Source organism: Trichomycterus rosablanca, chromosome 11 (genome assembly GCF_030014385.1).
Source record: "Trichomycterus rosablanca isolate fTriRos1 chromosome 11, fTriRos1.hap1, whole genome shotgun sequence".
In the NCBI taxonomy this organism is placed as follows: Eukaryota; Metazoa; Chordata; class Actinopteri; order Siluriformes; family Trichomycteridae; genus Trichomycterus; species Trichomycterus rosablanca.
Genome location: NC_085998.1, coordinates 37,032,080 through 37,048,538, shown reverse-complemented (window position 1 = coordinate 37,048,538; position 16,459 = coordinate 37,032,080). Strand labels below are relative to the sequence as shown.

Here is a 16,459-nt window from a genome sequence, read left to right as displayed (position 1 = left end):
ACTATACAGTCTGTCAGTCACTAAATCCAGACTACAGACTACACTTTGACATGTGACCAGGGTTATTACACTACAGGGTTATTACATTACAGTGTTATTACACTACAGGGTTATTACATTACAGTGTTATTACACTACATGGTTATTACATTACAGTGTTATTACACTACATGGTTATTACACTACAGGGTTATTACACTACAGAGATATTGTACTACAGGGTTATTACACTACAGAGATATTGTACTACAGGGTTATTACACTACAGGGTTATTACACTACAGAGATTTTGTACTACAGGGTTATTACACTACAGGGTTATTACACTACATGGTTATTACACTACAGAGATATTGTACTACAGGGTTATTACACTACAGGGTTATTACACTACAGATATATTGTACTACAGGGTTATTACACTACAGAGATATTGTACTACAGGGTTATTACACTACAGGGTTATTACACTACAGAGATATTGTACTACAGGGTTATTACACTACAGGGTTATTACACTACAGAGATATTGTACTACAGGGTTATTACACTACAGGGTTATTACACTACAGGGTTATTACACTACAGAGATATTGTACTACAGGGTTATTACACTACAGAGATATTGTACTACAGGGTTATTACACTACAGGGTTATTACACTACAGAGATATTGTACTACAGGGTTATTACACTACAGGGTTATTACACTACAGGGTTATTACACTACAGGGTTATTACACTACAGAGATATTGTACTACAGGGTTATTACACTACAGGGTTATTACACTACAGAGATATTGTACTACAGGGTTATTACACTACAGGGTTATTACACTACAGGGTTATTACACTACAGAGATTTTGTACTACAGGGTTATTACACTACAGGGTTATTACACTACAGGGTTATTACACTACAGAGATATTGTACTACAGGGTTATTACACTACAGGGTTATTACACTACAGAGATATTGTACTACAGGGTTATTACACTACAGAGATATTGTACTACAGGGTTATTACACTACAGGGTTATTACACTACAGAGATATTGTACTACAGGGTTATTACACTAAAGGGTTATTACACTACAGAGATATTGTACTACAGGGTTATTACACTACACGGTTATTACACTACAGGGTTATTACACTACAGAGATATTGTACTACAGGGTTATTACACTACAGAGATATTGTACTACAGGGTTATTACACTACAGGGTTATTACACTACAGAGATATTGTACTACAGGGTTATTACACTACAGGGTTATTACACTACAGGGTTATTACACTACAGGGTTATTACACTACAGGGTTATTACACTACAGAGATATTGTACTACAGGGTTATTACACTACAGGGTTATTACACTACAGGGTTATTACACTACAGAGATATTGTACTACAGGGTTATTACACTACAGGGTTATTACACTACAGGGTTATTACACTACAGGGTTATTACACTACAGAGATATTGTACTACAGGGTTATTACACTACAGGGTTATTACACTACAGGGTTATTACACTACAGGGTTATTACACTACAGAGATATTGTACTACAGGGTTATTACACTACAGGGTTATTACACTACAGGGTTATTACACTACAGAGATATTGTACTACAGGGTTATTACACTACAGGGTTATTACACTACAGGGTTATTACACTACAGAGTTATTACAGTCTTATTATACTATAGAGTTTTTACACTGCAAGGTTATTACTGTGTTATTACACTACATGATGTATACAGTTTTATTACATTACATGGTTATTACAGTCTTGTTAATGTGTTATTACACTACATTGGTTATTACACTATATAAATTGCATTGAGTTTAAAAGTTGAGAAGCTGCATTTTTTCTTCACAAGAACCAATACAGGAATCTAGCAACCAAAAAGCCCTAGAATCCTTCCCACAGTCTTTCTGTCTCTGTTACGCACACACACACACACACGCACACACACACACACACACACACAGAGTGTTTAAAGTGTGAGCCTGCTGGGATCGCTGTCCTACTTTCCTAATTGTGGTGTTTAGTCTGGAATTTCAGTCCAGCTCTCGCACCTCCTGAGGTGCTAACGCTTAAACCCTAATCATGCTCTATCAGCCTCGGTCATCCTTCAGCTTTTCCTCTCTATTACAGAGGTATTTCTAGATTTCTGTACTGGTCCTCTTGCTGTTCTAACAATAAATAATAAAAAATAAATCATACGTTCTTAATTATATTTATAAGCTCTTTAATGGACCAGCAGAACTGTACTGTACATAATGTGAGAGATCCTTACACTCAACCCCATTAAACAACCTTGACATGAATTAGAATGTTGACTGTGAGCCAGACCTTTTCGTCCAACATTAGTGCTGACCTGTGTCTTTTAAAATTCTCTTTTGAACACACACATTTCCGCACACACACACACACACACACACATACACACACACACACACACACACACACTGCAGCAGAAGGATGGATGGTGTACAGGATCTACAGAGTAACAGGAGCCCAGTAGGTGAGTTTTAGCTCAGTAGAATTTGGAGTACGGCACACTTACAGCAGCTGGAGTGAAAACGCTGAAGTTCTCTTTTATTGATTCGCAACAGTGAGCATGTGCGTGAAAAAAAAATGTATTGAAAATCGATATGTAATTTCAGCCGCCAACAGAATTAACAGAGTAATGACTGAGTCGCTCTGTCACACTCTGACTCTAAAAGCTTTCAATTTTCCACCGGTTCCACCGCACTCACCCGCTCTCGCCCGCTGTGGCTGTTAAAGGGAACACCTTGCATCCCGGCTTTACATTCACCGGGTTCTGTAATGTGCTATAATGTCTGATTTTTAAAAACAGCTCTCTATCAGAGGGGGGTCAGATGTAATCATGCACTTTAACCTGCTCCATTACACAACGTCTGCTCTCGGTGTGATGGGTAATGTGGAGATATGGTCAGTAAGTGACCTCTACTGGTGAGATTACAGTATAAACATGTTCCCTTCTGTCACTAACACAGTGTCTGGTGCCTGTTTACTATCCTAAAATTGTATTATATAAGAAAAAGTGGAAACCCTGGATAGATGCATTCATTTTGGCAATGATGGTCAGGGTGCTGGACTTTAAAAGCAGTTCATACAGTTCAGTTTGGTAAGGAAATATGTTTAGAATTAATAAAAAAACTGTTTTTATTTGCCACTTTGCTGCCTTTTTAACACAAATCCTTGCTTCCACAATCAGGGCAATGACACAGAGACACTGGGTGAGTCAGTGACTTTAAATGCATGTTTAATTACATTAGCAGAGCTGCTGAATAACATATGAGGCGTTCAGAGCGAGCACGTCGTTAAATCAGCCCGACTTAGCAAACTAAAATCGCTAATGAAGCTCAGCACGACTCCCTGCCGCCTTTATGAACTTTGCTTTCACTGTGTGCGTTTGTAAAATTGTATAAATAGGAACCTACTACAGTTATGGGAAAATCATTAGTCATTAAATAACACTCATAAACTGAATGATGGAATAAATAGAAGCTACGATACACAGCACAGCGACCTTAATAGTTGAATGTAAACCTAGAACATCCAGTGACGGTGTCAAAAACAATAAATAGTAATCCGTGTTTTGACCCCCTCTCGGCGCCCACAGAACTGGTTGTTAGTTTCCAAACTGAGTTACCTGAGTCGTGATTTTTAGCTGCTTTACACTTCGACATCTTGGACATTTTGACTGATTGCTAACTGAATTGCTGTAGGATTGCTAGGACGCCTCAGTAAATGTGATGCACTTGAACCTTATGTATAAGTGTACGAGCAGCGTGTGAGCACCGATGTAAATGCTAGGCGGTACAATAATTGTACAATAACATTAAAACCACCTCCTTGTTTCTACACTCACTGTCAATTTAATCAGCTCCACTTACCATATAGAAGCACTTTGTAGTTTTACAATTACTGACTGTTGCCCATCTGCTTCTCTGCATGCTTTGTTAGCCCCCTTTCACCCTGTTCTTCAATGGTCAGGACCCCCACAGGACCCCCACAGAGCAGGTATTATTTAGGTGGTGGATCATTCTCAGCACTGCAGTAACACTGACATGGTGGTGGTGTGTTAGTGTGTGTTGTGCTGGTATGAGTGGATCAGACACAGCAGCGCTGCTGGAGTTTTTAAACACCTCACTGTCACTGCTGGACTGAGAATAGTACACCAACGAAAAACATCCAGCCAACAGCGCCCCGTGGGCAGCGTCCTGTGACCACTGATCAAGGTCTAGAAGATGATCAACTCAAACAGCAGCAATAGATGAGCGATCGTCTCTGACTTTACATCTACAAGGTGGATCAACTAGGTAGGAGTGTCTAATAGAGTGGACAGTGAGTGGACACGGTATTTTAAAAAAACATACCAGTCAGTGTCACTGCAGGGCTGAGAATGATCCACCACCTAAATAATACCTGCTCTGTGGGGGTCCTGTGTGGGTCCTGACCATTGAAGAACAGCATGAAAGGGGGCTAACAAAGCATGCAGAGAAACAAATGGACTACAGTCAGTAATTGTAGAACTACAAAGTGCTTCTATATGGTAAGTGAAGCTGATAAAATGGACAAGGAGGTGGTTTTAATGTTATGGCTGATGGGTGTATAACCGGTATGTGGTGGAGAGCTGGCGGTGACTGGTGGAATGCCCTTCCTCACCAGTGACACAGACCCTGTCATTACAAGTCACTGTGGAATAATGAATAATTCCGCACCCCGGGCTGCTCCTCTCAGGAAGGTCGAACTTAATGATGCATAAGTCATAAAAGGCCTGATGCACACCGAACGACGCCACAGGACCAGCATGCATTAGCTGTTAGACTACATGGGTGTTTGTTTGGGTCATAAAAAAGCCGTGATTAGCTCGCTTATGACGGGAGATCAAACTGTCCATATCATTGTGGAGACACTTTGAGAAACTTTGTGTGTTCGTCTGATTAGTACACGTTCTTACAGGTGCTTAAGAACTCATTTAATCATTTTTAAAACTTTGTCTTTATAATTTTAAACAAAAATATGTTCTATTCTACGCTCGGTCTCACGACCACATACACTTGAAGTACTTCTCCTCATGCAATCCCTCTCATTCTCATTTAAGCTAAGTACTGACCCCTGGACTCCTTAATTAAGGGCACTGAGAACACTCTTTTACACTTCCCGGAATCAATCTGCACCCTCCTCTCGAACACTGACTGTATTACAGCCTCCTTAAACTACAATCATTTGAAACCACAGTAACACATTAACACACGGATGAACTCACTCCTGCACACACACGTGTAGACAGCAGGAGATCTGAACACACGTGTATCTGGGGGCACAACTGTAAACAATGCAAGGACACTAGGGCTGAGATATAAGGTGATGCCGGTCGGGTTCCTACATGCAAACATTACTGGTAATTCCGAGGGGCCACGATGGATTGGCAACAAGGATGAAGCTGTGGTAAGACATGAAGATAAAATCAATTCATTATATGTTTGGTACCAGCAGGTTCTTGTCTATACATCACAAGGTGGATGTTTCTACAATGACTCCTGGAGTCATCGTTGGACCAGTGGAACCTTGCTCCATTGATCTGATACCCAGTTCTGATTCCTGCATTCCCAATGTAGATGCTTTAAGTGGTGGACCAGAGTTCAAGAGGCATTTGACTGACCTCTGACTGCGCAGCCCAGTCAACAGATGAAGTTGATGCACTGTGTTGTGGCACAACCACCTCATCACCAGTATTAAAATGATCTGAGAACATTATCTGAGACGCAGTTGAACTTCTGTTGGTCCGTACCATACGCCGTAGCCTTCTTGTCCCCTGGCGTCAAGTGCAATTCATGGGTTTCCATTGTCCTATATGGAAGTCACTCAGGTCTTTTTATCTGCTCATGTTGTTTTGGTAAAAGGTTTATGAGAGTCAGTTTGGATATTTTAAAATCAACCTTCTATTTTTAAAAGGGTTTGCTGTTCCTTAACACAATGGTGTAGCTGGTTAAATGGGTGTTGCACAATAAAACTGTTTCTTAAGTCTTGGGTTTGATCCTGTCTCTAAAAAGTCCCAACAGCCAGCAAATCGTGGGTTTCCTTTGTACCATACGGCAGTAACTCAGGTCTTTTTACCTGCTCATATGTGTTGCATTTAATGTATACTGTGAATAACTACCATCAGCATAACATTTTTCAAACAATTTGATCACTGGGATTCACAGATGCTACCTCGGACTTCACGGTTTGATTTTTGTTTTGATAATACAGTGTAAATTATGGGCCCTTACAGACCCGGGTGTTTGCCTTTCCAAAGGCGCTCTATGTGTCCGCTCTATTCAGATTGCATCAGGTGGACTCCAGCTGAGTTCTGGACACTTCTCAAGGATAATTAAAGCAAACAGGAGGCAGCTGACCACTATTTGCACTTAGAGCCAAAGCAAACGGTCTAAATACTCACTTATACATTTTAAGAGATTTAAATTGTTGATGTTTAAATACATTTTAAACATTTTTGAAACACATTTTTGAAGTTTACATATACAGGTGTACAGTACAATGAAATGCTTTCTACGCATATCCCAGCTTGTTTAAAATCTGGGGTCAGAGCGCAGGGTCAGACATCGTACGGCACCCCAGGAGCAGACAGGGTTAAGGGCCTTGCTCAAGGACCCAACTGACAATCTTCCAACTTATAGCCCAAAGCTCTACCCACAAGGCTACCACTGAACTTCTGTTACTCGCGTCCAAGAATATCATTAATAAAATGCCTAATTTTGTCATCAACATTGACAATGTCTTGAGAAAGCCTTCAACTACTGTTAGGAACCTCGGAGTAATGTTTGACTCCCACATCAGCTCACTAACCAAATCTGCATTTTTCCACCTTTGCAACATTGCACGGCTGCCAAAACCCTGGTTCATTCCTTCATTTCTCTCATATTCATTACTGTAATTCTCTATACTCGGGCTTTCCTGCTAAAAATATAAACAATATTAGGAAGGTGGTCATAATGTTATGCCTTTTTGATGTACACGTCGGCCAACGTCACCCCCATTCTTAATGAACTGCACTGGCTTTCGGTAATGTCACGTATCAAATACAAAATTCTGCTCTTTACGTTTAAAGCTCCTACATCCCTCTGGTGGCAGGTTCCTCTATACGCCTCTCACTAGACTCTCCTCAATGGGTGGTAGATTTTCAGTGCTATAGATCTTAAGCTTTGGAACTCTCTGCCACGTTCTCTGTGTGACTGTTCCACTGTTTCTTCTTTTAAGTCTCTTCTGAAGACTTTTCTTTTCAATCTCTCCTATAAAGCGACCTTGAGATTGTGAAAGGCATAAAAATATTATTATTATAATTAGATTTTAAGATCAAATCCCTTTACGTGTCATGTTAAGGGTCTGAATACTTTCTGAATCCACTGGAGACAAATTAATAAGTATGTATAAGTATGTAGTGCAGCTCAGTGTCAGGAGACGTGATGAGAAAGCACCGGACGATCTTCTCATTTCTGTTTGTGTTAGATTGTTGTTTTGCTCCGTTATCGATCAGCCGTTATATGTGGCTTTACCCAGGCTGGAAGTTACATTAGTGCGGGTCAGCTGGAGTGTAATCTCATTGCTACAGACCGAATGAAGAAAAATCAGAACCAGCGTTATATAGTGAACACACACTTATGAACACACACAATCTTTCTGTGTGATACAGGCTGTACTGTATAGATACAGAGCTGTAAACATCCTCGACTGATTTCTTCTGTTTTTGCATATAAAATGGAATATAAATTAAGGAAAACATAAAGCAACACAAAACTATTGTTTAAGAACAAAAGGTAACACACAAAGGTAAAAAGCCCCTCTAACAAATTGCCACTACTGGGCCCTTAATTCTTTAATGGTCTCACCAAGAAAATAATGTTTAAATAAATATTTCTTTGCATTTCTTAGTTTCTTGGGACTATACCTGTCGTGCTTCCCCTTACCTATCTTTCTCTGTTTGTTTATATCATGCTTTGACCCGTTTTCATATTTCCACTTCGATTTCTGGCTTGCCCTTTTGTGCCGTGTTTTCCGAGTTACTGTATCTGGTTTTCGATCCTGTTTCTGTCTACCGTTTTCCCCTGCTGGACTGTGTTTTGGATTTGATGCTTTGGTTCGGTGATTATCTGCTTTTGACCCACGCTTGTACTTTGACTACTGTTTTTGGTTCAGCCCTACAAATTAAAGCCTCTACCATTTTTTACCGCAAGCGTCTCGTTTCTGTCTATAACGTTACAATATCGACAACAAACAATTACTATATTTTAACAAGTGCACATAGTATTTTTAATGAGCCTCTAGCAAACTGGTGTAATTTTCATGGATGATTTTTCAGCTGCTAGCTTTAAGTTGACATAAAAGAAAACAGAAAAGCTGTTCTTTATTTTTACCCAAGTATTTAGCAGACCATAAAGGGTTAATCAAGCTACTCAACCCTCAGTTGCTGGCACTATATTAAATTAGAAATGTAAGTCACTTTGCATAAAAGAGTCTGTAGAATGCTGTAAATGTTAATAAGTATCTCTCAGACATGCTTTTCATGCCCTACAGCAGTTCACCCCACTCTGTCATGTTTCCTCGGGTTAAAATTAGTACATCTGGAGTGCTGATGGGGCCGAGAAGACATTATTGTGCATTATTTATAAATGACATTCACTGAGCATTTCTCTTCGGTTTTGTATTTGGCTCATTCAGATGGTGCCCGGTCAGCAGCGTGTGTTGTGGTTTTAACACCGTTCACTGTTTTTGGACGGCTTTCTGCAAGATGTTGAAGTGTCAATGAGAATCTGTGACCAGAAGAAGGACAAATTTACAATCAATGTTCTAATTCATTCAAGAAGTTTAGTGGGATTAAGCTGATGCTCCTGGAATTCCTTTGGATCAAGCCCTGTACATTAGGGCTAGGGGTTTCCAACCTTTTTGGACATGCACCCCCCTCCCTGTGCCGACATTGAACTTACCGACCCCCCACCCCGACATGCAACCTCACCCAGAAATCATCACGAAAGCTCTTGACAAGCTAAAATAATATAATGAACGTTGTGCGCATCATACATACGAAGCAATTTTGCTGATTGAAATACACCGATCAGCCATAACATTAAAACCACCTCCTTTTTTCTACACTCACTGTCCATTTTATCAGCTCCACTTACCATATACAGTAAAAGCTCTTTGTAGTTCTACAATTACTGACTGTAGTCCATCTGTTTCTCTGCATGCTTTGTTGCCCCCTTTCACCCTGTTCTTTAATGGTCAGGACCCCCACAGGACCACCACAGAGCAGGTATTACTTAGGTGGTGGATCATTCTCAGCACTGCAGTGACACTGACATGGTGGTGGTGTGTTAGTGTGTGTTGTGCTGGTATGGTACTGGTGATTTCATTTGTAGTACAAGCTGAACCCAGGATTAAAATGTGTTCCACAGAATCAGATCGAGTGTGGGTGTGATTTACAGCCGAGCGTCCTTATACATATTTATTCAATATGCAACGAGAGAAACTTTTCATCTACGAAAGTAATAGCTCAGGAAGAAATCTAGTTTCTAAGCTTTACGTTTGGGCTTTATGATGTATGAGAATGCTGTCTGCACGTCTGCATCCCTAAAAGATCTCATTCAGCGGAGAGAGTGAAGACGTCTGTGACTGGAATGTGACTGCAGTAGAGACGCCGTGTGCATGTATACAGAATATGAAAATATCCCACAAAGCACCCAAACAGTAAATGCATTATAGGCTAAGAGAGGTTTACTGTGAGATTAGGATTTAGAGATCAAGATTGAACAATTTAAGACTCTTTACATTAGCGTTTACGTATAATTTCTTTCATTCTGTTCCGTTAATTATTGATTGATAGTTTTTTCTATTTATTGTTGCATTTTCTCCCAAGTTTTCCCAATTTATCGTAGTCAATCTGACTTCCGCTGCTGGGGGATCCCTGATTGCAGTCGAGGTGGGTATATTGCTGCTCACATTTGAAGAATCTCGGCGCTGGTGTGCTAGTGGAATATCCCGCCGCGCCACTTGGGCGCCTATTTACTAATTGATATTTAACAGCATCACAGATCAGATAAAAAACATTTCAGGTCTTTTATATCTGCAGTTTGGTGAACAGTTTAAAGCAGGAGTGTTTGGTCATATTCACAAACATTTTACATACACACATCAGCCAGATGTTACATCCAGTGGTTTCATTCATCTGGCTGGTTTGAAAACCTGCAGCCACGATGAATAAGACTGGACACGCTCGACACCATTTAAGCCCATTTGAAATGCAAAGCCTCCTGATACTCCTCTCTGGCTTTACTAATCCCTCAGACCTTCTTTAGTCCTCAAATCCTAACTGGTTAAATTTCATTTTTCACATGACTGAACAATCAGTGGAAGTACAAGCTGGCATATTTTTTCTTTACTGCTTATATAATGTCATTAAAATAATACCAACACAGCAGTGCTTGCTATCCTTATATTTCTGGGATTCTTCTCTTTCTTTCTGTTGAACAATGCTTTTCACAGTTGCATTAACGTATCCCACATCAATTTAAAGCACGGCTGCATTAAAACACATTTTAAATCATTACATTTACTACATTTAGCAGACGCTTTTATCCAAAGCGACTTACAGTTATCACTGAATACAATTCAAGCAATTGAGGGTCTTGCTCAGGGGATATTGGCGATTGTGGGGTTTGAACCGGCAACCTCATGATTACTAGTCCAGTACCTTAACCTCTGAGCTACCGCTGGCTAAAATGTTTTAGGTCACAAATCTATACTAACAGGAAGAGTAGTGGGGCATTTAGGGATTTTACCATTTACAGTCCATGATATGTGACACCAAAGGACAGCAGAGCCACGCCAGTGCTCCGAAGCTTCCGCCAAGGAGCTGAAACCCCAAGCAACCAGCGTTGTGGACCACAAAACGTGGAGGCCAAGGGTGGGGCAGGCTGATCACACATGGCTGGCAGCAGATAAACGGCTCAGCTGCAATGCCGAGGGAAGAGGATAAAACGGCCCATGTAGACAGCAGTAGGGGAGAACTCTCCGGGAGAAAACCACGCACTAACCTTCTGTTCTCTCTCTCTTTTACAACAGGCCACAAGACAGACTCGGACCCTTAAACAAGGCCCGTTTGACTCACTCTCTACACGCTGGGCCGTCTCCAGGGCTGCCACAGACTCCCTGGGTCAATCATTGCCAGGACTCTGACACATAAGCTGCGTCCGGAATCGCATACTTCCATACTCAACAGCACGCGAAATGAGGACGCGAGAGCGGTTAGTATGTCCGAATACATAGTATACACAAAAAGGTACGTGAGAAGTACCCGGATGACCTACTTATTGGGCAGACATGTTTGAGTATGCAAGCGATGCACACTTGTGGTCCGCTAATGTATCCCATAATGCAACTGGAGCTGCGTAGGCGTTCGAAGCGGAATAAGAAACAAGAAAGAAAGCGGAAAACGGAGAGTCCTCTGTTTACAAGTGTAAGTAAGATAAATCAAATAAAAATTTTAAAGATGAATAAATAACAAAAAGATGATAAATATCCAAAATTTTGGTGAGTGGGGTTTGTAACGAGTCTGTAACTATGGTGATATTACGTCATCACGTCCTAACGTCATCACTTGACGTTGGTAAGATGCGGATGTAGTACGTAGCGGTGTTGTGTGCATACTGCATACTGTTCTGTACCGGCTGAGTAATGCATACTTCCTCCAATCTAGTACGTACTCTGTAAGTATGCGATTCCGGACGCAGCTATAGTGTTTTTTAACTGCCTCAATTGGGGTGTTGTTTTTAGTTGCATCCATTTTCAGACTCAGCACCTATGTCTTCCAAATTTTCTGTTTTCTGAGTCTGTAATAAACTTTACGCTGTCCGGCTAAACGTACGTACGTATCATTTCCTTAATTCTGTTATGTCAATTATTGATTGATGTTTTTTTCTATTTATTTTATGCATTTTATGCATTTTCTCCCAATTTAGCGTAATCCCAATTTGTCTTCCGCTGCTGGGGGATCCCTGATTGCAGTCGAGGTGGTTATATTGCTGCTCACGTCTCCTCCGACCCGCGCGCAGCCCTTAGCGGAACCCTTTTATCACCTATGTACTCTGCACAGGCGCCTCTATCTGCCAATCAGGGTCCCTTACCTAAGCGCCACCAACTGGGGTGTCGTTTTTAGTTTCGTTTTTTTCTTTGCATCCATTTTCAGACTCAGCGCCTATGTTTTCCAAATTTGTAATAAACTTTACGCTGTCTGTGCGTTCAGCCCAGATGTCGGTTCCGTTCACAGATATTATTAAAAAACTGTGCACTGTAAAGATCAAGTCTAAATAACAATACTGCACGCACTACATTAAACACAGACGTGCTTCTGTAACGAGTATAACCACATGTGCTCTGGAATACTTCACTCTTAACTCTTGAGAAAACCCTAATCACAGTTCATCACCGCAGGTCAGATCATTAGCTTACAGAAACACAACTGACTTCTGTGGGTTCGAGCTCATCTGAGATGGATGAGACACAGAGGAAATGTGTGCTGTGTTCTGATGAGTCCATGTGCTCTCAAAGAGGAAAGAGGAAAAGGACAATTACGATCGTTATGAATGCTGAGTTTAAAAGCCAGAGTCCGTCATGAAATGGCGGTGTGTTAGTGCTAATGGCATGAGCAACCGAGGTACTACACAGTCCTGAATAAAAGATTACATATAATCCAGGTCGTTCAATGCTGACTGTTTTTATTTCTGTCCCAACTTTTTTGGAACTGTGGTTGTAATAATGTGCAGAGAGCACAGCAGCATGCATTAAATCATCCGAAAGTATCATAATGCATTATTTCTACATCATCATGTATGTATGAAGCTTCTGTAGCAGCTGTATGAATGATTTACTGCCCTGAACTAAATTCTAGGTCAGTTTTACATTCCTGACACTAACCTACATCTCAGCAGGTAAATATTACATGATACAAGTCAGAAATGTCACTTAGAGCAACTGCAGGTCATAACATCATTTGTATAAACGACAGTCCATCGTCCATTAAACGGGATCTTTATACCAGGGTCAGGAAGAAAATCCAAACTAGATTTGTCCGGGTGCTCAGACGTAATCCAACAACTACAAAACACAGACGTCAGTGACCACAGACCAGAGAAACATGCGGCCACTGGCTTAAAGGCTGAAACGTCGAGTCTGACCAAAAGACCAATAATATTTAAGCTATTGTTCCTGGTCAGGGACATTTTTATTTGTACTGTTTTATCCCTTCACAGCAGGTCTGGTTTTACTGGAAAACACTGGACACAGGGCAGGGTACCAATCCATCGCAGGGCTTTGGCCACCCACCATTTCCCTACTCTAATTTAAGTGGACAACAGTCCAGGGATACAAATCTGCTGAAACCCTGTTAGAACAAAGGTTCCACCACTTGGGTGCTAGTACAGAAGTACGTAGTGGTCAGATAAACTGATCCCTGTGTGTTTCTGCGAGTCTGTATGAGTGACCGTGAGTTTTACCTGGTTGTAGAGGGCACAGATGTGTAGGGCAGTGTTTCCAGAGGCGTTTTGTGCACTCATATCAGCTCCATAGAAGAGAAGGTGCTCCAGATGTTGCACATGACCATGACGGCAGGCCTGAAACACACACACACACACACACACACACACACACACACACACACACACACACACACACAGTAGCAATGAGCAGTGTATCATACACAAATCAGAACTATAGATGACTGCTGCGCTGGTGTTGAGGTGCTAATCAGCCTTTATTCATGAATAAATACTCATTCATATACATCATTACATTATTGAAATGACACTGGTGTGCTCTGTAGACTTCAAAAACACTGTTAGGTTCAAATGATATTCTTTCACTATCATTATTATGGTTATTTTGCTTTTTATTAAATCTGTGGTGAGTTCAGTGTCTGCTCCAACACACAGTTGTAGGCAAAAAAGACATAGCTGTGTTATAACATTATAACCCTAAGTAAAATTTTCACACCTACTGGAGAGTCGATGCCACAAAAATTAAGAAATGAATATGTTATGAATAGTAGAAGAGTTACAAACTCCTGATCCAAAAATAGTGTAAGAACAGCAATTAATCTTGGCATTCAGATCCACTACGTGATGATGGTTGGTTGGGGTGAGCTGATTACTCTTTTCTCTTGTTTTTGATAGCTAGAAAGGCTTAGGATTATGTTTTTGTTTAGTGCTTAGTTTAGTTGAATTTGCTTTGTAGTTGGTTGGAGGTTTTGTTTATTGTTTTGACCCATGCTCACCCTACAGCTTTAATCTATACTGGTGTTAGAGTTGTAGATAGTTTTCTTCTGTATATCTGTAAATAGCATTGGAAATAAATACTTAAACCTTACTGCACTTTAAACATTGTATTCTATGCCCTTTATTTTCTTTAAAGAAGAGTAGGGGTCATAACATTAACTTTCAGAATTTTAATGATAGCAGGGACCAAAGATAATTATTTACAAGCAGAACCAAGTTAATGGTTAGTGGTGTTGGGGTTGTTTAACATTCGGGGGGAGACGGGTTCTGTGGTTAACTATTACTGAAATGAGCATCTCTGTTGTAACACAGAGGTCAGAGGAGAAGGACACATTGAATGACTATAGATGTAAGTGAGTATTAATGAGTGAGTACCTTTGTTTCCCACCTAAATTATGACCAGGATAAAGCGGCCACTAAATCCGTGAATGTTACAACTCATACTGTGTACTAAACCCCATCAGCAGATCAGCCACTGCGCTATAGATCAGTGGTCACCAACCACCGGGCCACGGACTGGGCCGCATTTATTACCGGGCCGCACAGCAAGAATAAATAATCAGAGGTCGCTACAAGAGCAATTACATTTCCAAAACTCTTTGGGTGTTATTGTCTTAAATCACCACTAGGTGGGAGTAGCGTCTCATTGCATCGAAAAAAGCTTAGGTCCATGAAATTATATCTTATATGAAACCGGATTGTGCTGCAAAAAAGGTTGAGAACCGCTGCTCTAGATTATGTGCGTATGCACTTACATAAAATATTTAGTCCTTATTTATTCTTTGCTTCATCAGCCTCATAAATTCAAGTACAAACTCAGAACCCAAACATCAAACACAGCACATCACGTCTAAAGAAACAAATCAGACAGACGCGGGATTGTTTACACTGAATTTGTCTCTAAACCGTTTGTTAAAGAGCCTTTCAGAGACGCTTCTTTAGGAGGTTTTAGTCTCAGTTCAGTTCCTGCTCATGACCTTCTGCTCTGCTTTATTATGAATCCAGCAGATTTGTTTTGCATTATCAATGTCACCATTAAATTCTCTACTACTGAACTACAGCCACTCGACATGAGAATGAAGTGCGGTGAGTAAATCAATGCTGAAAATTGAACAAGAGGCCCTCGGTACCTGAGAGAGAGAGAGAGAGAGAGAGAGAGAGAGAGAGAGAGAGAGAGAGAGAGAGAGAGAGAGAGAGAGAGAAAGGAAGTGAGAGAGATGTAGAAAGTGGTAATGAGAGTTTGTGAGAGATAAAGAACTACATACACAATCACGTACTGTAACGTCTGTAATGTGGAAGTTATTCAGAATGTGAAAATGGACTGGAGAGGACCTAAATTACACCGGGACAAAACGTCCCCGGTTGTACCGTGAGTCAGACTTCCTCTACTGAAGCACTTAGACGTGGACACACACATTCATGAGCACACACACACACACACACACTCACTGCACATGTGATGTAAAAGATGAATCGTTTGCTCCAAATTACCTGTAGGTGTGAGTACGAGGACGTGAATGAAATCTCACATGCTTCAAATAATATTAGCATATTATTTACCGTATTTACATATTGGGTCTGTCTGAAAGCCTAGTAAGCTGCCTTGTTGCCTACTGCCTACCTGATCAGCTGCCTCAGTAGAGAGGATTCTAATAAGACATGGAACTCATAAGGCAGATTATTTAGACGCACTACTTAGACAGAGATTACGCCAATTACGTCAATGCAGTTTTAGCTTACTAAGCTAATCTGATACCCCTTTTCCACCGACGCAGAACGGAGCCCGTTCCGGTTCCCGAACTTGACTTTGAACCGGTTCCGCGTGTTTCCACCGGAAAAAAGAGGTTCCAGACAGCGAACTAGCGGGCCGATCTGCCACCACAGAATACTTGGTTTTTCAGCCCGAACGGTGATGTCACCTGTGGGCGTGTCATGTTGTACAGCATAGCGACAGCAACAATGGCGTCAGCTGGTGTCTCGTATGCTGCATTTTTATCTTTTAAAGTTCACCTGATTAAATTTCGAGCCAGTTTGCCACTGATATTTTCAAAGCACCTTTAAAAAGGTAAATTGTGTGATATGACG

At 40.8% G+C, this 16,459-nt stretch overlaps 1 protein-coding gene across 5 annotated transcripts in view; it reads right to left on the bottom strand.

The window, feature by feature from the left end:
• Positions 1-16,459, bottom strand: part of shank3a (SH3 and multiple ankyrin repeat domains 3a) — a 244,008-nt gene that overhangs the window by 105,821 nt on the left and 121,728 nt on the right. For all 5 annotated transcript variants that reach the window (XR_010013991.1, XM_063004289.1, XM_063004290.1 and 2 more), the window contains one exon: positions 13,598-13,714. Coding sequence is in view for 4 of the 5 variants with exons in the window: in XM_063004289.1 (XP_062860359.1) it covers positions 13,598-13,714 (117 nt within the window). In the remaining variant the exon portion in view is untranslated. The remainder of the gene's footprint in view (positions 1-13,597; positions 13,715-16,459) is intronic.